The 24,153-nt window shown below is 44.3% G+C and overlaps 2 protein-coding genes across 6 annotated transcripts in view; both read right to left on the bottom strand.

The window, feature by feature from the left end:
• The window catches only part of LOC135512415 (E3 ubiquitin-protein ligase UBR2-like), a 40,336-nt gene extending 31,791 nt beyond the window's left edge, over window positions 1–8,545 (bottom strand). For all 5 annotated transcript variants that reach the window (XM_064934432.1, XM_064934434.1, XM_064934433.1 and 2 more), the window contains exon 1: window positions 8,402–8,545. In XM_064934432.1, the coding sequence (XP_064790504.1) occupies window positions 8,402–8,485 (84 nt within the window). In that variant the 5' untranslated portion in view covers window positions 8,486–8,545. The remainder of the gene's footprint in view (window positions 1–8,401) is intronic.
• A 1,918-nt stretch (window positions 8,546–10,463) lies between these two features.
• On the bottom strand, window positions 10,464–22,441 carry LOC135511414 (uncharacterized). The gene is made up of 14 exons (XM_064932928.1): window positions 22,358–22,441; window positions 21,506–21,606; window positions 21,008–21,149; window positions 20,813–20,898; window positions 20,567–20,738; window positions 20,326–20,461; window positions 19,766–19,875; window positions 19,505–19,612; window positions 19,439–19,450; window positions 19,169–19,260; window positions 18,691–18,787; window positions 17,070–17,130; window positions 16,202–16,370; window positions 10,464–10,611 (listed from the first exon to the last, which is right to left on the bottom strand). The coding sequence occupies exons 1-14, from the start codon at window positions 22,439–22,441 to the stop codon at window positions 10,464–10,466; spliced, it is 1,518 nt and encodes a 505-aa protein (XP_064789000.1).
• Between the last annotated feature and the right edge of the window lie 1,712 nt (window positions 22,442–24,153).

The raw sequence follows: 24,153 nt of genomic DNA, 5'->3' as shown, positions 1-24,153 counted from the left end.
ATGGCTACCAGCAGTGGGTATGCAGCAGGCTGGTAACGTTAGTTAGTCAGAGAGGAAGACGCAAAGTGAGAGGGTCCACTCCGGTCAATCTGTCACTAATGTTTTTACAGAAAATTGGAGCCAGCTACATTTCCTAATGTTTTGTTTATAATTAATCATCTTGCATTTACTGGAGAAAAGTAAGCTAGACTGAAAAAAGTACCAGAGAAACGTAGCTGATGGGATGCCGGTTTGTGAATTCTCAGAGTGGAGAAGTGCAACTGAAGCACAAAATTAGTTTGATGCCGAGCAGAAATTAAACTAAGAAGCATTTTAGATCAGCGTTTAAAGACGTGTCTGATGCGTAATCTTTTTTAACAAAATTGTGAAATGCAACCCGACACCATCTTGTCATAATATAAAGTACCTCAATTACAGTCAATGAACTAAGTAGACCAGAACTAGCTGCTGTATGGGAAAGCCACCCCCCTTCAGCAGACCGGAACTGACCTTTTTCTATGGGAAACAGCCTGAGTGAACTCTACATTTATCCACCATCTTTGGTACCTAGGTACTTTTTCGAAACTAGAACATGACTAGTACTAAAGTTTTGGGTATTTTCAGCACTTCTGTCAAATATGTCTTGCATCTACTGATTGAAAAAGGACCAAGTCTATCAGCACAGCTGATGTCCCCTGACATCGCGCGAGCGCACCTTGCCTGCTCCACTTACTCATTGCTAGAATTAGCCTGTCCTGGAGAACCACTGCACTCATTGGGCTGCATCAATTTAGCTCCCCACAGAAGTTAACGCACTTGAATAATACACCGCAGCATGTAGAAACCGTCAACTGTTAATTACTGTTCGCAAAACAAAATGTCCATTACAGGCTAGAACACTTTACAATGCAAGACGACACCGGTAGCTTCCAGCATTGTAGGCCAATTTTCGTATTAGCTTACAGCTGAATCTAACATAAAAATTCACTACCCAAAACACCATGAACCCTAAACACACACACACAAATTCACATACTGCCCCAACAGATGATGCAATCTCTATTGCACTCCACACTGCCCTTTCCCACCTGGACAAAAGGAACACCTATATGAGAATGCTATTCATTGACCAAAGCTCAGCATTCAACACCATAGTGCCCTTACGAAGCTCATCACTAAGCTAAGGACCCTGGGACTAAAACACCTCACTCTGCAACTGGATCCTGCACTTCCTGACAGGCCGAACCCAGGTGGCAAGGGTAGGTAACACATCCACCACGCTGATCCTCAACACGGAGACCTTTCAGGGGTGTGTGCTCAGTCCCCTCCAGTACTCCCTGTTCCCTCATGACTGCATGGCCAGGCACCAAACCACATTAAGTTTGCCAATGACAAACTGATCACTGACAACGATGAGACAGCCTATAAGGAGGTCAGAAACACATCAAGACAAAGGAGAGATTTTGGTGAAGAGGGCTGCAGTGGAGCACAAAGCCTATGCCATCCAAACTATCAAGAGACTATGCCCCCACAAGAGACTGAAAAGATTTGGCATGGGTCATCAGAACCTCAAAAGGTTCTACAGCTGCACCATTGAGAGCATCCTGACAAAGCACTGTATCACTGCCTGGTACATCATGGGCCAAGCTTCCTGCCATCCAGGACCCTATACCAGGCGGTGACAGAGGAACCTAAAAATGGTCAAAGCACTAACAGATGGCATAGTACCGGAGTCTAGGTCCAAAATGCTTCTTAACAGCAAGCCATAAGTGAACACATCACTGGTGCCAAGCTTCCTGCCATCCAGGACCTAATTTTTCTATACCAGGCGGTGACAGAGGAAGGCCCTAAAAATGGTCAGACTCCAGCCACCCTAATCATAGACTGTTCTGATAGGCTAATTGAAATAATTCTGCTACCGCATGCCTCTTTGCTTGACATCAGCGGCCAAGACCCCAGAAAAAAAATTGTAGGAGTCTAGGTCCAAAATGCTTCTTAACAGCTTCTACACCCCAAGCCATAAGACTCCTGAACAGCTATCTATATCCACAGACTATTTGCATTGCTCCAAACCCCCATAAAAAAGCCAGACTCTTTTACACTGCTGCTACTCTGTTTTTACATCTATGGATAGTCACTACAACATCTACCTACATGTACAGTTGAGGGTGCTTTTGGAGGTTTACATACACTTAGGTTGGAGTCATTAAAACTCAAAAATGAACAATTTTCAACCACTCCACAATTTCTTGTTAACAAACTATAGTTTTGCTCTGCAGGAGGAAAGCCAAAATTCACCTAACTTAATGTGGGAAGTTAGGACATCATAGTTAAACTTTGTGCATGAGGGTATGTAAACTTCTGACCCACTGGGAATATGATGAAATAAATAATTCTCTACTATTATTCTGACATTAAAATTTGAAAATTAAATTAGTTTACATACACCTAAGCCAAATACATTTAGACTTCAACTGTATATATAACCTTGACTAACTGGTGACCCCGCACATTGACTCTGTACCGGTACCTCCTGTATATAGCCTCGCCACTGTTAAAGAGCAGCAGTAAAATAAGTTTTAAAAAATACTTCCAACACGTATTTTTCTTAAAACTGCATTGTTGGTTAAGGGCCTGTAAGTAAGCATGCCACTGTAAGGTTGTAGTCGGCGCATGTGAGAAATAAACATTCATTTTGTTTAGAACTTTGTAGTGTTGTCACGATACCAACATTTTAGTAACGACACCAGGCCAAGTATCAAGGTAACACAGGGGGGTACAGTTCAGTAGCCTTGCATCCTGTTCACCCTGTCCCATGGACACTTGTTCCCGTTTTCTAAATGTTATGCGCATGTCCTACGCAAAACTGTCACTGATATTCACAACACTTACAGAATTAACTTCACACCGTGTAATAGAAAACCGCATATAATGGCTGATTTGCTCAAACTTACCAAAAAAAAAAAGAAACGTCCATTTTCAGGACCCTGTCTATCAAAGATAATTCATAAAAATCCAAATAACTTCACAGATCTTCATTGTAAAGGGTTTAAACGCCGTTTCCCATGCTTGTTCAATGAACCATAAACAATTAATGAACATGCACCTGTGGAATGGTCATTAAGACGCTTACAGATGGTAGGCAATTAAGGTCACAGTTATGAAAACTTAGGACACTAAAAGAGGCCTTTCTACGGACTCTGAAAATCAAAAAAAGAAAGATGCCCAGGGTCCCTGCTCATCTGCGTGAACATGCCTTAGGCATGCTGCAAGGAGGCATGAGGACTGCAGATGTGACCAGGGCAATAAATTGAAATGCCCGTACTGTGAGATGCCTAAGACAGCGCTACAGCGAGACAGGACGGACAGCTGATCGTCCTCGCAGTGGCAGACCACGTGTAACATGACCTGCACAGGATTGGTACATCCAAACATCACACATGCGGGACAGGTACAGGATGGCAACAACTGCCCGAGTTACACCAGGAACGCACAATCCCTCCATCAGTGCTCAGACTGTCCACAATAGGCTGAGAGATGCTGGACTGGAGGGCTTGTAGGCCTGTTGTAAGACATCACCGGCAACAACGTCGCCTATGGGTACAAACCCACAGTCGCTCACCAGGGGTGATGGTCGGATTCGCTCATATCGTCGAAGCAATGAGCGTTACACCGAGGCCTGTATTCTGGAGTGGGATTGATTTTGAGGTGGAGGTCCGTCATGGTCTGAGGTGGTGTGTCACAGCATCATCGGACTTAGCAGGCTATCTGAACGCTGTGCGGTACAGGGAGGACATCCTCCTCCCTCATGTGGTATCCTTCCTGCAGGCTCATCCTGACATGACACTCCAGCATGACAATGCCACCAGCCATAGTGCTCTGCAAGACAGAGAAAGAGTCCGGATCTCAATCACATTGAGCACGTCTGGGACCTGTTGGATTGGAGGGTGAGGGAGGGCCATTCCCCCATAAATATCCGGGAACTTGCACGCGCCTTGGTGGAAGAGTGGGGTAACATCTCACAGCAAGAACTGGCAAATCTGGTGCAGTCCACGAGGAGGAGATGCACTGCAGTACTTAATGCAGCTGGTGGCCACACCGGATACCGACTGTTACTTTTGATTATGCGCCCCTTTGTTCATGGACACATTATTCCATTTCTGTTAGTCACATGTCTGTGGAACTTTTTCAGTTTGTGTGTCAGTTGTTGAATCTTATGTTAATACAAATATTTACACAGTTTCCTGAAAATAAACACAGCTGACAGTGAGAGGACAATTCTTTTTTTGCTGAGTTCATTTGCAAAGGCCTAACTGTGACTTGTCTGGAGGAATAAACATGCATAATGATCAGCGTTTCATTGGGGCAGTAAGGGGAAAATACTGCATGAAACCTTCTTCACTCTCTGTTAACACACACACGGTCTCCCTCTCTCACACAAACACTGCTCCCAACTTTAAAAACATTACGTACCAAACATAATTTAAGGAGTACCAGAAAGAGTTGTGGCTTACTTTTGGCCTATATGAATCCTACCTTTGAAGCACATCTCATGAGTAACAGACCGCGTTCCTTTCTTCCTGTGCCAATCAAATTTGCCCAGACCTACTGTCACGTTAGCAGGTTGTTAGCTAATTAGGTAACATGACTGAACAACGTTTGTTAATAAGAAACCAATAATTAGCGACCTGGAATTCGTTTAAAAAAACAGCCCGCGGCATGGTTTGTGTAATGTGTGCAAAATCATGTGCGAAAAATGTGTGCGAAATCGCTCCGGAAGAAAAAAGGTAGCTCCGGTAATAAGGTCAGATTTTTAAAAACCGTTTTGGCTAGAGAAACACCATTCTTTGCTTTAAAGCTACAAGCATGCCTGTGATGGAGCTGCACTCCATTTTCCTCTGTCACTCAGAAGCTGTATGAGAGATACAATGTTACCTCAACTAACTTGTGCCCCTGCACATTGACTCTGTACCAGTACCCCCTGTATATATATAGCCTCACTACTGTGATTTTACTGCTGCTCTTTAATTATTTTTCTTAAAACTGCGTTGTTGGTTAAGGGCTTGTAAGTAAGCATTTCACTAAGGTGAAATTCACCTGTTGTATTCGGACCATGTGACAAATAAAATTTGATTTGACAGCAAACATGCAACTGCAAAGCCTACTCCGACTGGCCTGTGCTCTTGGTTATACCAGGCAATGAAATTATACAAAGTATCAACTTTGCTCGCTCTGCTCCAATTTATAAAATGTAACAGAAGACTTATTAGGGTCTGTATCCCCAATTGCCATCACAGCTAAATTATATATATATTTTTAAACTGATGGAGGAATAGATGTGCAGGAGGAGCGAACGGAGAGAAACAGGTGAGTGATGGCTGGAAGTGACAGCTGCCACACTTGAGGTGCCATGAAAGTGGACATTGAACTGGCGCATACAAGAGACTAGTTGCTGGGAAAATGAAACTGAATTTATAAACAAAACTGACTTTACAAAGATTTTATAAAGCAGGTGCCAGCTGGTTCTTTAGATCGGTAGGGATGAAACATTTGGTAGTATCATTTGAAATGGTACTTTGGTACTCAAATGTTGGTATCATAAGTATCATGCTATTTCCATACCATGATATTGCTATGGTGCCAGTATACCGTGCAACACTAGTACTTTGTTCGCAAACCATAACCCAAATATGCTGATTTCAAAGATGACTGTCACCAAAAACATGATTAATTCTCCCTTTCTCTCACTGCAGTGTTTATCCTATATTCATTTATCAGCAGCAGGCCGTCACTACAAAATCTTTTTTTTTTTTTTTTTATGTTTAACTATTTCTTTACATAATTTTCAGGATAGTAAAACACTTTCAGTGTGAACTTAAACGACTAAAACCAGATAAATTATGTAGAAAAGATAATGAAGCTATATTTCATTTTAAATAAAAAACATTTAAATGTCATGGGGTCCCAATTGATTTTGTTATAATGTTCGAGTCACTCAAATGCATATGCCGTGTTTCTTCTGCTATGGCAAAATGTGTAGAATTGCAGCAAATTTGCTTTAAAAAAAAGACTGCACATTTTCTCTCGGCCCATCAAAAATGGGCAAAATTGCTGGAAACCAGCTTTAAAACTGTAACATGTTATTGCCGCCCCCATGACAATGCCCCGTGCACAAAGCAAGGTCCATACAGAAATGGTTTGTCAAGATCGGTGTGGAAGAACTTGACTGGCCTGCACAGAGCCCTGAACTCAACCCCATTGAACTCCTTTTGGATGAATTGGGACGCCGACTGCGAGCCAGGCCTAATCACCCAACATCTTTGGCATTTGATTAGGAGCCCCATTAGCTGTTGCAAAAGCAGCAGCTACTCTTCCTGGGATCCACACAAAACAGGGCATAATACAGAACATTAATAGACAAGACAAGAACAGCTCAAGGACAGAACTAAAAAAATAAAACCTTTTTTTAAACCTCTACTGGATCGGTGTGTCCCCGCGCGACAGTTGCGCTAACGTAGTCTGTGATTAGCATGAGGTTGTAAGTAACAAGAACATTTCCCAGGACATAGAGATATCTGATATGGGCGGAAAGCTTGAATTCTTGTTAATCTAACAACACTGTCCAATTTACAGTAGCTATTACAGTGAAATAATTCCATGCTATTGTTTGAGGAGAGTGCACAGTTATGAACTTGAAAATGTATTAATAAACCAAATGAGGCACATTTAGGCAGTCTTGATACAACATTTTGAACAGAAATGCAATGGTTCAACACAACGTTTCTTATAAAAAATAAGAAGCGATGCAGTCAGTCTCTCCTCAAATATTTGCCAAGAGAGACTGGCATGCATAGTATTTATATCAGCCCTCTGATTACAATGATGAGCAAGACGTTCCGCTCTGTTCTGGGCCAGCTGCAGCTTATCTAAGTCTTTCCTTGCAGCTCCTGACCACACGACTGATTAATAATCAAGATAAGACAAAACTAGAGGCTGCAGAACTTGCTTTTTGGAGTATAGTGTCAAAAAAGCAGTGTCCGTCCTCACTACTGCTCGTGGCTGAATGGAAGCAAGTCCCCGCAGCAATGTTCCAACATCTAGTCAAACTTCATCCCAGAAGAGTGGAGGCTGTTATAGCAGCGGGGGGGGGGGGCACCTCCATATTAATGCCCACGATTTCAGAATGCAATGTTCGACAAGCAGGTGTCTACATACTTTTGGTCATGTAGTGTAGTTACATGAAAATGTAACATCATATACAGTCCCCTGGGAAACACTGACCAAAACTGTGTGTCCTACCCTGTCACAATAACTCATCCCGACTTATTAAATTTGTCTTCATGTCAAACAACAATGTATTCAAAGTGCTGCCCACTATATTCCAAATACAATAATCATTATATTTCCATGATTCCAACAATTCACCAATAAACTAGGCCTAGATTGTTTGCCCAAAATGCATAGCTATCATGCAGCCCTAAGTGGCACAGTGTGGAATGTATTACAAAAGTGCAGGAGATGCAGAAATGGATGAAAATGCATACAAATGTGTTTTTGGTTGAAGTTAGATTGAACAGTATAAAAAAAACATTGAAATCACGTAATGTGTGTGTTGCCACACTAGAGTAGTCTCAAACTACTCATACTTATAACTTGTGCATGTTTTGAACTTTTATTATTTAAAACAATAGTTAAAATGACGGCAAATACAGTCATACATTTTTATATATTTAAATGTATCGCCCAACCATGTTATGGGGGTTTTGATAAGCAAGTTTGCCAGGATAGCTACTGCTGTGCTAGCCATGGCGTTATTAGCAACAACAACAACAGCAACAACAACAGCAACAACAGCAGCAGCAGCAACAACAACAGCAACAACAACAACAGCAGCAGCAACAACATCAACAACAGCATCAACAACAGCATCAACAACAGCATCAACAACAGCATCAACAACAGCATCAACAACAGCATCAACAACAGCAGCAGCTCGAACGCAGAGACGGGCAAATTAATATTGTTTTGTCTGCCAAGTGAACAGCTAACGTTAGCTGTTCGCTATCTAAGAAATAAAACACTGGCTAGTTACCGGTAGATAGCTAAAGTACATATGTTTTTAAATAATCGTGGACACATTTCTCAATATAAAATATCTGGAATCGTATCACATCCAATCCTTCTTACGTTAGTGCAGTGCCATATATTAGCTAAAATACAATTTTCTAGAAGGATAGCTAACGTTAGCTAGCTAGTAAGCGTTAGCCAAGTTCCCGTACTGCCATCATCGCATCAGAGAAAAACAAGTCGAGATGGAAAAAAAAATACAGAAATAAATATCAGCGATGAAATTGGTGCGCTCTAATCCCTTCGACAAGAACAACCACATCAAATATATACACATATAACAACTGTCGCTTACCGAAGCTGTGTCTTTGACAGAGAAATTCAGGAATTCAGTACACAGAGCAGAAGGTACTTCACGATCAGATTCGGCCGCCGCCATCTTCACTCCCTCTCCCAGTGCGGAAGGAAACGGATGTCAGCCGTTACTTCGTTGTGCGAGCGAGAGAGTGGGGAAACTTTTAAGCTGACTAATGGGAAATGAGAGGCTGTGCAAGATCAACGCTTACACAACAGGGTCAGGGGAAAGCCAACCTAGGTCACTTGTTTCAAATATGCACTGGGGACATTAGACACGCTGTAGTTGTAAAATCAGAATAATTCAACATATTAATAATGATGATGATGTTGAGGATGATGATGCTGTTGGTGATGATGTGGTTGTTGATGATGATGATGATGATGATAATGATTAGGCTGATAACAATTGTAGTGACATACTCCATACTCCATAAAGTCATTAGTCATTGCAAAAGGGCATATGTGCAATAGATTTATTTACACTGTACAGTAATAATGTTGAGATTGTATAGACAGACTGCCAGGCATTAGTGGATCGTTGCTAATTCACATTTAAAGCCAGCATCATATTCCAAGCAGATCAGTAAAATTACAACTAAATGGGTGGCTCTTGATTCACTCTTGAAAACACAAAGCCTTATATTTAGATGATAATGCAGGTTATAAGGATCTGGGACAACTAAGTCAAATAAATAGGCTAAACAGCATTAGCAAAAAATAATGCACGTGTTATAGTCATGTAGATGTTAGTTAGAAGGCTTCATCCTTATTTTCTGGTCATGTATCTCTGGTTGCTGGTGCTGGTACAGTCTCTATGGTTACAGTCATCTTCAGCATCAAGAGTCAGCCTGTTGAGGCCCTGGAGGACTGGAGAGTACAACACTTGTGAGTTCAAAGTAAACAGGTCAAATTAGACAGACTTCTTAGACACACTGTGGCCATCTGCAGAGTGCACTATGCAATTACAGGCTTACGACAAAGAGACATTACAGAAAATCAAGATGCATGAACCACTGATACCTCACCTATATGGTGGAGCTTTGACAGTCTCTGACCCAGTGCTTTCTGCTGCCTTCACACCACAGCCCACACCTGCACAGAGACACAATAATGTAATCTATCAACTATGGAAAGACAGGAGACTGTGAAACATATACTCTAGCACAGAGATACACAAAAGAAACAGGCACAGAGACAGGTTATCATAGTAGGCCTAAATAGAACTAATGTAGTGTAGATTGACTGGGTCAAAGAGTAAACTCCATAGATCATATTTCTATGGTAGGCCTTCTCTTATTTAAACAAACGTCAGTACGAATTACATCACCATGTGAAAAGACTCAGATTTTAGCTCTCAATCTATATACGCACTCTCTCAGGTTTTGAATGGACTTCACTCTTTGTTAAGTCTTTGACCAGGTCAGACTACACTAGATTAGTTATTTGGTCTGTCTTAGTGTCAACCTAGTAATGACATGAGCTGGTCTGGGACTGGATCTGTTAGTGGATCAGGGCCTGCAGGATCTTCATGTCTGCCCTCAGGGCACTGAGGTCCTGGCTCTGCTGGGTCTCGTCCATCTGGAGCCTCTGAAGAGTCTGCAGGTATTCCCCCTGCACAGGAGATGAGAAGCACCTCCCCCTAGGAGAGACAGGAAGAGAGAGATCTTGACACACGCCTGGAAATATTCCACAATACAGCAAAGTTGTGTCGTATACTCCTAAATTCAGGTAAAAGAGAGGCAGTGCTGTGCCTACCATGAGCCCCTGTCACTATCACCAGATCTTCCTTGTTCGGAGCGATTCACTTCATTTTGCATCTCCAGGAACTCATCTAGGATCTCTTGAAGTGTCAAAAACAAGTAAAAAAGCATGTGTAAGAGAAAGAAGCACTCTCCCTCCCTGAGCTTAACCACCCACAGGCAGGTACAGATATACAGTACTGTATACAGACGTATAGTTCAAAATGCTGGTGTTTAAGATGAATGTCCCATTCCGTCACCTTGATCTGAGCGGTGATCATCTTCATCTCTGCGTGCCGCTTTGGGTCAGTTCTGATGTCATCATTGTGAAGCTCCCCAAGCGGATGCATAGAAGCGGTGGATGTGGTGGTCGTCATAGAAACGGCAGAGACGGTGCATGGATTCCTCCACCTGCAGGATAACGGCTGCTTGCTGCGTCACTGCATTGGCCAGTGCATTGTCATACACCCTGACAGAAGAGATTCGTAAACACAGTGAGTGCGATACACTCATTCATACTGATGCTGAGAGTGACAGATGCAGGTTTGTTGAGAATGGGACAAACACTGATACCTGATGAAGACAAACAATATATAGTACTTGAGTGAGTACACGAGTGTAAGCTGTAAAGGCTTATACACACACTGATATGCACACAGATCCCCTAACTCAGCATACCCCCTCTAGCACCGGGGTCAGCGCACTCTCAAATGTTGTTTTTTTGCCATCATTGTAAGCCTGCACACACACACACACACACACACACACACACTACGCAATACATTTATTAAACATAAGAATGAGTGTGAGTTTTTGTCACAACCTGGCTCGTGGGAAGTGACAAAGAGCTCTTATAGGACCAGGGCACAAATAATAATAAAATAATAATCAATAATTTTGCTCTTTATTTAGCCATCTTACATATAAAACCTTATTTGTTCATCAAAAATTGTGAATAACTCACCACAGGTTAATGAGAAGGGTGTGCTTGAAAGGATGCACATAACTCTGCAATGTTGGGTTGTATTAGAGAGAGTCTCAGTCTTAAATCATTTTCAACACACAGTCTGTGCCTATATTTAGTTTTCATGCTAGTGAAGGCCAAGAATCCACTCTCACATAGGTACGTGGTTGCAAAGGGCATCAGTGTCTTAACAGCGCGATTTGCCAAGGCAAGATACTCTGAGCGCAGTCCTATCCATAAATCTGGCAGTGACTTATGATTTTAAATTAGATTTTCACAGAATCGCTTGTTGCAATTTCGATGAGGCTCCCTTGTTCAGATATCGGTAAGTGGACTGGACGCAGGGCATGAAAGGGATATGAATCCAGTTGTTTGTGTCGTCCGTTTCGGGAAAGTCCCTGAGTGATTGCGCACCCAGCTCACTCAGGTGCTTCGCTATATCACATTTGACATTGTCCGTAAGCTTGAGTTAATTTTCACACAAACAATCATACAATAATGGAAATACCTGTGTGTTGTCCTTGTTAATGCAGACAGAGAAGAGCTCCAACTTCTTAATCATAGCCTCAATTTTGTCCCGCACATTGAATATAGTTGAGGAGAGTCCTTGTAATCATGGATTCAGATCATTCAGGTGAGAAAAAACATCACCCAGATAGGCCAACTCGTCATCATACAAGAGGTCAGACAAGTGAAAACTATGGTCAGTGAAGAAAACTTTAAGCTCATCTCTCAATTTAAAAGAATGTGTCAATTATTTGCCCCTTGATAACCAGCGCACTTCTGTATGTTGTTAAAACGTTACATGGTCACTGCCCATATCATTGCATAATGCAGAAAATACACGAGAGTTCAGGGGCCTTGCTTTAACAAAGTAACCATTTTCACTGTAGTGTCCAAAACGTCTTTCAAGCTGTCAGGCATTCCTTTGGCAGCAAGAGCCTCTCGGTGGATGCTGCAGTGTACCCAAGTGATGTCGGGACCAACTGCTTGCACACGCGTTACCACTCCACTATGTCTCCCTGTCATGGCTTTTGCTCCATCAGTACAGATACCAACACATCTTGACCACCAAAGTCCATTTGATGTCACAAAGCTGTCCAGTACTTTAAAAATATCCTCTTATATTGTCCTGGTTTCCAGTGGTTTGCAGAAGAGGATGCCTTCATTAATTGACCCCCCATACATGTAATGGACATATACCAGGAGCTGTGCCAGGCCCGCTACGTCTGTTGACTCATCCAGCTGTAACGCATATAATTCACTGGTTTGTATAAAACACAGTAATTGTTTCAAAACATCTCCTGTCATGTCACTGATGCGTCGTGAAACAGTGTTGTTTGATGAAGGCATTGTCTGTGTCATTTTTTGGGCTTTTTCCCCCAGCATTGTCCGTCGCCATATCTGCGGAAGCAGGAAGAGTTAAGTCCTCCACAATAGTATGGGGCTTGCCTGTCCTAGCCACTCGGTAGCTCACCATGCAATACGCTTCTAGCACCTTCTTATTAATTGATACTTTTGCTTTTATACATGTCTTACTACTCGAAAAGTTGTCTTTATTCTCGCTCAAAAAACTCCCGCGGCTTATTTTTCTAATTGTCATGTATCGTTTCTAAATGTCTGCGCTAGAGTGAAGGTTTCCCACGAGAGAGTAACGGTTAATGTGATTGGATGTTAATTATTTGACTAGGCTACCTGTATTTGACATATTTTCTTTTGGGCAGTGAAACAAGGCTACTCAGGCGAGAAAAAAACCTAACCCAAATGTATAGCCCCGTTGGAAAATATAAATGTACTGTTCGAAAATGTGAAATTATGATGATTATTATTTTTTTTAAATGTGAATCACATTTTTATTTGGCGTACCCACGACGGCATTGCGCGTACCCCAGTTTGGGAATAACTACCCTAACTCTTCAAATTGGGGTGGCAGGTAGCCTAGTGGTTAGAGCGTTGGGCCAGTAACCAGAAGGTTGCTAGATCAAATCTGTCGTTCTGCCCATGATATAAGGCAGTTAACCCACTGTTCCTAGGCCGTCATTGTAAATAAGAATTTGTTCTTAACTGACTTGCCTGGTTACATTTTTTAAAATATATATACTTTTAGCGGGCCTTACCTTTGAAAGGTATCCGAGAGGAGGGCGATCATCAGGTTGACACACAGAATGGATGTCACGTTCTGACCATCGTTCGTGTGTGTTTTCCTTGTTTTAGTGTTGGTCAGGACGTGAGCTGGGTGGGCATTCTATGTTGTGTGTCTGGTTTGTCCATTTCTATGTTAGGCCTGATATGGTTCTCAATCAGAGGCAGGTGTTAGTCATTGTCTCTGATTGGGAACCATATTTAGGTAGCCTGTTTTGTGTTGGGTTTTGTGGGTGATTGTTACTGTCTTTGTGTTTGTGGCACCAGATAGGACTGTTTTGGTTTTTGTCACGGTTCTTGTTTTGTAGATTGTAGTACTTTCATCTTTATTAAAGATGCACAAAACTAACCACGCTGCATTTTGGTCTGCCTCTCTTTCCCCACAAGAAAACCATTACAGAATCACCCACCAACCAAGGACCAAGCGGCGTGGTAAACAGAGGCAGCGGCAGCAGCAGAAGCAGCAGCAGGAGAAGCAGCAGCAGCAGGAGCAACAGCAGCAGCAGCAGTGGGAGAGGCTGCACTATTTGGAGGAATGGACTTGGGAGGAGATCCTTGACGGGAAAGGACCCTGGGCAGAGCCAGGGGAATATTGCCGCCCCAAAGCCGAGCTGGAGGCAGCGAAAGCAGAGAGGCGGCATTATGAGGAGCTAGCACGGCAGAGCGGCTGGAAGCCCGAGAGGCACCCCCAAAAATGTCTTGGGGGGGGGGCACAGGGAGAGTGTGGCAGAGGCAGGAGCCAGACCTGAGCCAACTCCCCCTGTTAACCGTAAGGAGCCATGGATGTTATCGGAGCTATCGGCGAAGCTGAGGGCTGAGTCTGAGAGGGTCGAGGAGTTATTGGATAGAATGGAGGAGAGTGAACGGATGGGAGATGAGGAGACACTCGAGGAGGTGTTAATAGAATTGGGGGAGTGTGAAGAGAGAGAGGAGTTGATTTGGCGTAGTATGCAAGGCATTCGCCCTCAGGTGTGTGTCCCCAGCCCGGTACCACCAGTGCCGGCACCCCGCACCAGGCTGTCTCTCCGTTCCATCAACACAGGTGCTCCCGCCTGTCCGGCGCTACCAGAGTTTCTGCCCCTCAGTCCAGAGGCGCCAGAGCCCCTCAGTCCAGAGGCGCCAGAGCCCCTCAGTCCAGCGCCAGCGCGCCAGTCCCCCAGTCCCAGGCGCCAGCGCCGCCAGCGCCGCCAGTCCAGCGCCGCCAGCGCCCAGCGCCGCCAGTCTGCCCAGCGCCGCCAGTCTGCCCAGCGCCGCCAGTGCCGCCAGTCTGCCCAGCGCCGCCAGTCTGCCCAGCGCCGCCGCCGCCAGTCTGCCCAGCGCCGCCAGTGCCGCCAGTCTGCCCAGCGCCGCCAGCGCCGCCAGTCTGCCCAGCGCCGCCAGATCCGCCATTCTGCCAGGATCCGACCATTCAGCCAGGATCTGCCGGAACCGCCAGTCAGCCAGAATCCGCCATTCAGCCAGGATCTGCCGTTCAGCCAGGATCTGCCAGAACTGCCAGTCAGCCAGGATCCGCCATTCAGCCAGGATCTGCCAGAACTGCCAGTCAGCCAGGATCCGCCAGTCAGTGAGGATCCACCAGTCAGCCAGGATTTTCCAGATCCGCCAGTCAGCCAGGATCCGCCATTCAGCCAGGATCTGCCGGAACCGCCAGTCAGCCAGGGTCTGCCGGAACCGCCAGTCAGCCAGGATCTGCCGGAACCGCCAGCCAGCCAGGATCTGCTCGATTTATCAACCTGCCTGAGCTTCCTCTCAGTCCTGAGCTTCCTCTCAGTCCTGAGCTTCCTCTCAGTCCCAATCTGCCCCTCAGTCCAGTGTTGCCCGTTGTTAGGGTTCCTAGGCCAAGGTTAGCGGCGAGGGTCACCACTCAAGGGACGCTAAGGAGGGGGAGCCAGGATCCGCCAGTCAGCCAGGATCTTCCAGATCCGCCTGTCAGCCAGGATCCGCCAGTCAGCCAGAATCCGCCATTCAGCCAGGATCTGCCGGATCCGCCATTCAGCCAGGATCCGCCATTCAGCCAGGATCTGCCAGAACTGCCAGTCAGCCAGGATCCGCCATTCAGCCAGGATCTGCCAGGATCAGCCCGCCATTCAGCCAGGATCTGCCAGAACTGCCAGTCAGCCAGGATCCGCCAGTCAGCCAGGATCCGCCAGATCCGCCAGTCAGCCAGGATCCGCCAGTCAGCCAGGATCTTCCAGATTCGCCAGTCAGCCAGGATCCGCCATTCAGCCAGCATCCGCCATTCAGGCAGGATCTGCCGGAACCACCATTCAGCCAGGATCTGCTCATTATCAACCTGCCTGAGCCACCCTCAGTCCCGATCTGCTGTCCCGATCCCTCAGTCCCGAGCTGCCCCTCAGTCCCGAGCTGCCCCTCAGTCCCGAGCTGCCCCTCAGTCCAGTGTGGCCCGCTGTTAGGGTTGCTTGGCCAAGGTTAGTGGCGAGGGTCACCACTCAAGGGACGCTAAGGAGGGGGACTAAGACAATTATGGAGTGGGGTCCACGTCCAGCGCCGGAGCCGCCACCGCGGACAGATGCCCACCCAGACCCTCCCCTATAGGTTTAGGTTGTGCGTTCGGAGTCCGCACCTTGGGGGGGGTACTGTCACGTTCTGACCATCGTTCGTGTGTGTTTTCCTTGTTTTAGTGTTGGTCAGGACGTGAGCTGGGTGGGCATTCTATGTTGTGTGTCTGGTTTGTCCATTTCTATGTTAGGCCTGATATGGTTCTCAATCAGAGGCAGGTGTTAGTCATTGTCTCTGATTGGGAACCATATTTAGGTAGCCTGTTTTGTGTTGGGTTTTGTGGGTGATTGTTACTGTCTTTGTGTTTGTGGCACCAGATAGGACTGTTTTGGTTTTTTCACGGTTCTTGTTTTGTAGATTGTAGTACTTTCATCTTTATTAAAGATGCACAAAACTAACCACGCTGCATTTTGGTCCGCCTCTCTTTCCCCACAAGAAAACCATTACAATGGAGGACAGAGCCAGGAAGGTGCCACAGAGGAAGTGGGCCACGATAGAGTCCACTTCCACCATGGAATTAAACTCGTGCTCATCCACCAGAGTGATGCGGTACAGGCTATAGAGCAGCTGTGGCACAGTCATACTGGGCATTGTCGCCTGACCTGGGGAGGACAGTTCACACAGACTCAGACACTCAGATACTGTAAATATATTTCTTTAAGTGTATTTTTAAAAATCATACTAGCACAGCTACAGTAGCGTATACTATGTCATTTTGTGGGTATCTGTTTGATCAAATTGGGTTAACCTCTGAAATATAATCCAGAAGTCACGTGCATAAGGGACAAAGATCTCTGCATGTAGGAAGAGAAAACATAGGACATCCCCCACAATCTTCCCCAGCATGACAATGAAGGGAATCATAACCCTGTATAAAATGAGGATGAAAGGCAGTGGTATTGGTGTAATGTTGTGGATGATTCTAAGATCAGTATTATGTGTATTATAGTATTATATTTGGTTACTTTATACTTGAAAATATCCAGACATGCTGTTTCAAAAAAGTATCCTATTTTGGACAGGAGGGCCATGACCATGTTGGGGCCTATGAGCTCGAGTTCCTTTCTTGTCATGGCTACAGTGGGGACAATGTGGCGCCCCATTCATGTGTTGTTGTCATGGAACCTGAGAACATCAGGTGTACCCATGAGGACACTGACCAGGTGTCACGATTATACCTGAGCTACCCCATGAACAATACCCATTGCTATGAGAACCTAACACCCGGTCCATGTGATCTGTTTAGCAATGTTTTTCCATTGTTTTGCTCCCTTCCCATGATCCATTGGGGACCAGGGAACGGTCTCGAATGGTGAAGTTTGGCAGTAAAGACTCATTCATCTCCACCACCAGATTGGTGCTCTAAAACGAAGGGGCCGTGAGATCAAGTAAAGAAATGGGACCAAAAAGAGGAATCTATTTAGTGGTTGCAGTGTGGACGCGTTTCATCCCCCGGAGCCAGAGGAAAATGATGACCACAGCAAAGAGGCGCAGGCTCTAGTCTCACAGCGTGCCTGCCAGCAAGAAGATATCTGCCACATGGATCCCAAACACTGCCATCAGCAGAATGTACAGCGGCCAATCAAAGATGTTCCTGTGACACAGCCAAAATCGATAACATCGCCTGCTTGCCAGCTAGGCCAGAGTTAAATCATATCCATATGACATGTATTGTGTATAAGACAAACACGTTCACCAGGGGTCTTGTAAGTAGTTTCTCTTCATGCGGCGGATGATCTTGATTTGCTCTTCCAAGAAATGTTTTTCATTTGGAGCAGGAAGACAAAAAAATGGCAAGAATATGTAACGTTGCAAATTACATTCTCAATGGGATTATAACAACCTGTAGCCTGACAAAGGGCATACTACCAATAGGAGGACTCTCCTTAGATCTTAAGTAAGTTTCATTTGGGTAACTGTGTCAGCCTAGATCAGGTCTAGAGACTTCAGTAAGATGTGTGTCTGTGTGTGTCTACTGGGTGAGAAAAGGTGCTGTACGCCTCCCAAGTGAAACAGTAGTCTAAGGCGCTGCATCGAAGTCCTAGCTGTGCCACTAGAGAATCTGCGATCGAGTCCAGGCTCTGTCGCAGCCGGCCGTGACTGAGAGACCCATGGGGCGGAGCACAATTGGCCCAGCATCATCCGGGTTAGGGGAGGGTTTGGCCAGTAGGGATGTCCTTGTCCCATCGCGCACTATTGACTCGTGTGGCGGTCCGGGCGCAGTGCAAGCTGACACGGTTGCCAGGTGTACGGTGTTTCCTCCAACGCATTGGTGCGGCTGGCTTCCGGGTGAAGTGTGCATTGTGTCAAGAAACAGTGCGGCTTGGTTGGGTCGTGTTTCGGAGGACGTACGGCTCTCGACCTTCGCCTCTTCCGAGTCCGTTCCCGGGGTTGCAATCAATGAGACGAGACTGTAACTATCAATTGGATACCACGAAATTGGGGAGAAAAGGTGTAAAAAAATAATCAAATAAATAAACAAAATAAAAGGTGCTGTACCTTGGGCCACATGGGGTGTGTGCAGCGCAGGTCATCGTTGATCCGGCGTTCACCCCACCGCTACCAGCTCTTCAGCTTCCTCCTGGAGCCTATCGTCTCCACCACCTCCCGACCCACCTCCACCACTGTCAGCCCCAGAGTCGCCACCACCCCAAACACACGCCACCAATCATGCAGGAAGATATATCTTTATGTATTTCGATTTGTTTATTTGGATCCCCATTGGCTTTTACAATGGAGTCCACAATGACCTTATCAGTGACTTATGAGCAATCCAAGCATGTCCTAGCATCTGTATGACCTGTAAAATAGTTGGGACCTTTATATTCATCATTTTTTATTTTGGATCCAAACTAAGGATTGAGTGAATCTTAAAAAATATATAAAAAAGAGTAAAGTTCCCTCTCTCCTTCACTTTCTCACCTCAGGGAAAACATACAGCTCCTTGTCTGAGATGGCCACGGTCGCCCAGGAGACGATAAACAGGAAGTTGAGGAGTAGGAGTATCCAAGCCCCCAATCTACAGAGTCACTCGTTTACTATTCAGAGTGAAATACTGAGCCAGCATTCAGTACTGTATTAACAGATCCCTTCAGCTATGTGTCTAACTTCATGAATGGTCAGGGCTGCTGGTGTATTTTATTTATGAGAGAGCAGGAGACTGGGGGGGGAGGCAAGAGGGGAGACCCATTTGGCACGAGCGACACACCTGCCCATCCTTTTGGCAAAAGTCTCTCTCTCTTTCTCTCTCTCTCTCTCTCTCTCTCTCTCTCTTTCTCTGTCTCTATCTCTCTCTCTCTTTCTCTGTCTCTCTCTCTCTTTCTCTGTCTCTCTCTCTCTCTCTCTCTCTCTGTCTCTCTCTCTCTTTCTCTGTCTCTCTCTCTCTCACTGATTAACTGACCTGCCATATAGTTTCCACTTGACAGTGATGAGCTTTAGAACCACAGGGTGCATGATGAGATCCAGCTTTCTCTGGTGCACTATGGACGGCAACTGTGGCGAGAGAGAGAGAGAAACGTCTCAGAGAAAATTCATACAGCAATTATCATCAAATTAGTTGACTCACTTGACAAATTTGCCGCACACATTGTCTTCCATTTTAGTTTTCATCCATTATCACTGCATTAGTCTGTTTAGCCTTAAAGATGACATACTGGTGATCTAGGCTCACTGGCCACTCTCTCTGGAAGACAAGAAAAGAGAAATTAGAGATGACAAAATGTTGGATTCTATGTACCGCAGGATTCTGCTTGCAGGGTGGCTCTGGCTCCAGCAGGTGGAGGGAGTAGAACTGCTGCCTGGTCATCCGTTCAGTCACATGGAACTGGTTCATCACCAAATGAGCCTGACAAGACCAAAGAGAGCTAAACAAAGCTATAGGATGACCACCTACAGAACCTACTAATTCACAACAACTAGCACATTGTCAGGCCTAACCATACAATTGGAGGTGTATACTGTGACTTATTGGGTCCGTGACCATCCAACCCTTATTTACCACTGAGGTCATCTTGTCAATCATGGCAGTGATGCAGAGATGACCATCAGAGTCCATCACCCCAGCATCTGATCCCGGGACCATTAGCGTCCGTGCGGCCTCAGTCCGGTCTGAATACACAGGAGCACCACAAAAGCAGTATGATCAGGTCCAGTATAACTGTGTAATGTGCAATGTAGTTTTTTGCAACGTGAGGTCGTGGGCACGTTTCCATCTACGGATGGACAATAAAGTTGTGTTTTATTCTATTCTAAAACAACGTATTTGAATGTGAAATTAACAGAATCAACAGTGCACACAGAGGCAAGTACAGATGTAGGATCTTAATTTGATCACTCTTTTGTTGCTGAGCTTTTTTCTGCATAGCAGGAAATGAAAACTTGTAGTGTATTTTTGTTGTTGTTGTTGTCATTTCAAATGAAAAACGTATCAACCCCTACAGAAATGTCCCTTCATTATAATCCACATAATTATTCCCATTTCCTGTTGCTGCACGATTATTTTTCTGCTGTAGCAAACTGGCTCAAATTAAGGTCCTTCGTCTGTAAGGGTAGCAGTACCTAGGTTGGCAGCCAATTGTAGAGGGGTTCTCTTTTTGTATTCTTGTGCGGAGATGTCTGCCTCATTCTGCAGCAGCACCCTGAGCGCCCCCCACTTAGCTGCGTAATGGAGAGGCATCTGATGGTCCTTGTTGGTCTTAAAACCAATGTCAGCTGAAGGGACGGGACATGCATATGTGAACTACCGTACAATACACATTAAAAGTACTCACGCACATACACAAACAAGTGGAAAACACACGTTTGACCTCTGACCTTTCCTCTCCAGCGGGAAGTGGATCATCTCCACATAGTCAAGAGATGCAGCAATATGCAGGGGCGTGACCCCGTAGGAGTCAGGACGCAGGACATCAGCCCCACACTCCACAACGTCGAGATCTACAACCAGCTGGAAGAGCCCTGTTGAACACACACTGTCTGGAGGCCTTCCCAGAGAACGATCTGCCACAACAGAAGGTATTTGAGTCATTTGATCACGTGTAAAGACTTCAGCAAGACAGTTTGTCCGAACCTGTCTGTTGGGTTGGGGTCGGCTCCATCTACGATCACATCATTCAAGTACTGAAGGTCCACCTATGAACAAACAGGATGAGTGACTGTACGAATCAGACCATATCTAATCTTAATCTATACCTTTAGCCCCAATTTACAATATAAAGGCGGAATGCCATCCACCCCTCACCTCGTCAGTGTCCTGATTGCTGGAACCCAGATCTCTGAAATGGTTCAGCAGACTTTTATTGCGGTTGAAGCTTCTATCTCCTCCATCTATGACGTCCTCATCCCAGACCAGGCCTTTGTACATGCTCTCAAAGAACTCCCTTCTAAACAAAAAGGTTATCATACTGTCTGATACCAATCTGAGACCAGAGAGTGAGTGAAACGTCTTTGAAGTAAAGGGCTGAGATACAGTGGAATGAACTGCAGTTCAGGAAGTTGAATGGTTAAATGACTTGATTGTGGCGTGCAGGGGTTATGAGGGTTAGAGTAGTTTATCTGAATTGTAAGTTATTCTGTGTGTCAGCGGTGTCCAGTGTCCACTGTACATCACACTGCAGTACATCACACTGCAGTACATCACACATACAGTACATCACACTGCAGTACATCACACATACAGTACATCACACTGCAGTACATCACACATACAGTACATCACACTGCAGTACATCACACATACGGTACATCACACTGCAGTACATCACACTGTGGTACATCACACTGCGGTACATAGAACTGCGGTACATAGAACTGCATCATAGCATACTCAAATAACCAATCCTACATGTATCACCCAATAAAAGCAAGTATAGTAACACACCACTTTATAATCATATACAGTTTGGAACTGAGTAGCGAGGATTGAAAATGTGTTGAGAAGAGGGCTTCGGATTACTCTAGAAAGAAATGAAAAAATATCAACAAATAACCAGTTGTGGAAAAAGTACCCAATTGTCATACTTGACTAAAAGTAAAGATACCTTAAAAGAAAATGACTCAAGTAAATGTGAACGTCATCCAGTATCATACGACTTGAGTAAAAGCCTAAAAGTATTTGGTCTGAAATATACTTAACTATCAAAAGTAAATGTAATTGCTAAAATATACTTTAGTATCAAAAGTAAAAGTATACATAATTAAACATTCCTTATATTAAGCAAATCACCACCATTTTTCAGACAAAACCAAGGAGGTATGTTTAGTGAGCCCGCCAGATCAGAGGCAGTGGGGATGAGCAGGGATGATATTTTGATAAGTGTGTGAATTGGACCATTTTCCCTTCCTGCTAAGCATTCAAAATATAATGAGTACTTTTGGGTGTCAGGGAAAATGTATGGAGTAAAAAGTACATTAATTTCTTTAGGAATGTAGTGAAGTAAAAGTAAAAGTTGCCAAAAATATGAATAGTAAAGTACAGATACCCCAAAAATGTAGTACTTTAACTTATTTTTACTGAAGTACTATACACCACTGCAAATAACAACATTGAGAGGCTGATTGATTAAACTTCAAAGTGCTATTTTCTCCTCACCTGGTTGACCATTCCATCAGTCATCTTCATTTCCATGGCCGGGTTGTCATGGCCAGGGGCACTAACCTGGTTCATCTTCCTCATTCTGCTGTGTTCCAGGCCTCAAGGCCTCTCTGCAAACAACAAACCACACAGCATTAATATGACTATGACCAGCCTGCCAGCGTGGGTACAGTACCTCTGCAATGAGCGACTATTTCCAAACCAAAGGCTTTCACTCAAAACACAGGCAGTTGGTAGATTCCGATAGATTCTGAACCTGCTAAAGCCTTGTGATCCACAGGGATAAGGAGTGGATTGTTGTTAGGCAGATAGCAGGTTAAAAGAAAGTCTTCTACAGGCCTATTCACTGTTTCTCAGTCAAGCTGTTTGTTTACTAGTGAGAAGTGTTCCCTGGCTGTAGTACTGTACTTGAACAATATGGTACATTCTGACCCATGTCTGACACACATGCATGTTTTGCAACAGAATAAACAGCCTTTATGTCATAAAGTTGACAGGCAATGACACTGACAAAGCAATGGTCTTATATTCTAATGTTTAACAGCATTGGAGTTTGTATTAACTGTTAAAAACTTCTTAGGGCTGCAATCCCGTTAACAGGATGTTGTGACAACAGCCAGTGAAAGTACAGGGCGCCAAATTCAAAACAACAGAATCTCATAATTAATTCCTCAAACATACATGTATCTTATACCATTTTAAATGTAATATTGTTGTTAATCCCACCACAGTATCCGATTTCAAATAGGCTTTACAGCGAAAGCACCACAAACGATTATGTTAGGTGACCACCAACTCACAGAAAAACCCAGCCATTTTTCCAGCCAAAGAGAGGAGTCACAAAAAGCACAAATAGAGATAAAGTTAATCACTAACCTTTGATGATCTTCATCAGGGCTTCATGTTACACAATACATGTATGTTTTGTTTGATAAAGTTCATATTTATATAACAAAATCTAAGTTTACATTGGCGAGGTAGGTTCACTAGTTCCAAAAACATCCAGTGATTTTGCATAGCCACATCAATTCAACAGAAATACTCATCATAAATGTAGATGAAAACACAAGATATGCACATGGAATTATAGATATACCTCTCCTTAATGCAACCACTGTGTCAGATTTCAAAAAAACTTTATGGAAAAAGCAAACCATGCAAAAATCTGAGACGGCGCTCAGAAAATAAATACAATTATCCGCCATGTTGGAGTCAACAGAAATCAGAAATCACATTATAAATATTCTCTTACCTTTGATGATCTTCATCAGAATGCACTCCCAGGAATCCTAGTTCCACAATAAATGCTTGATTTGTTCAATAATGTCCATTATTTATGTCCAAGTAGCTACTTTTGTTAGGGCTTAGGTATACAAATCCAAACGCTCGTGCAGGTCCATCCGAATGTCGGACTTCAAAAAGTTAAATTACAGGTCGAAGAAACTTGTCAAACTAAGTATAGAATCAATCTTTAGGGTGTTGTTATCATACATCTTCAATAAACTTCCAACCGGAGAATTCCTTTGTCTGTAGAGAAGCCATGGAATGCAGGTCGCTATCATGTGAATTGCGCGTGACCAGTTCTTGGCTCTCTGCCAGACCCCTGGCTCATTCAGCTCCCATTCAGCTCCACAACACAGTAGAAGCCTCATTCAAGTTTCTAACAATGGTTGACATCTAGTGGAAGCCCTAGGAAGTGCAACTTCATCCATATCCCACTGTGAATTCAATAGGGGCTGGGTTGAAAATAAACCAACCTCAGATTTCTCACTTCCTGTTTGGATTTCTTCTCA

The sequence above is a fragment of the Oncorhynchus masou genome, chromosome 24 (assembly GCF_036934945.1).
Source record: "Oncorhynchus masou masou isolate Uvic2021 chromosome 24, UVic_Omas_1.1, whole genome shotgun sequence".
In the NCBI taxonomy this organism is placed as follows: Eukaryota; Metazoa; Chordata; class Actinopteri; order Salmoniformes; family Salmonidae; genus Oncorhynchus; species Oncorhynchus masou.
Note: the sequence above shows the minus strand (reverse complement) of the source record. Positions and strands in the feature narration are given on the sequence as shown.

What these genes read in the sequence shown, in the direction of transcription:
- LOC135511414 (XM_064932928.1), bottom strand. Translation starts at nt 22,441, where the DNA reads ATGAGGAAGATGAACCAGGTTAGTGCCCCTGGCCATGACAACCCGGCC. An exon ending in GGAAAGGTCAGAGGTCAAAC is followed by an intron (nt 20,462 to 20,566) that starts GTGTGTTTTCCA and finishes ATTGGTTTTAAG; the next exon opens with ACCAACAAGGACCATCAGAT. An exon ending in TCCATTGTAATGGTTTTCTT is followed by an intron (nt 10,612 to 16,201) that starts GTGGGGAAAGAG and finishes CTCTTCTGTCAG; the next exon opens with GGTGTATGACAATGCACTGG.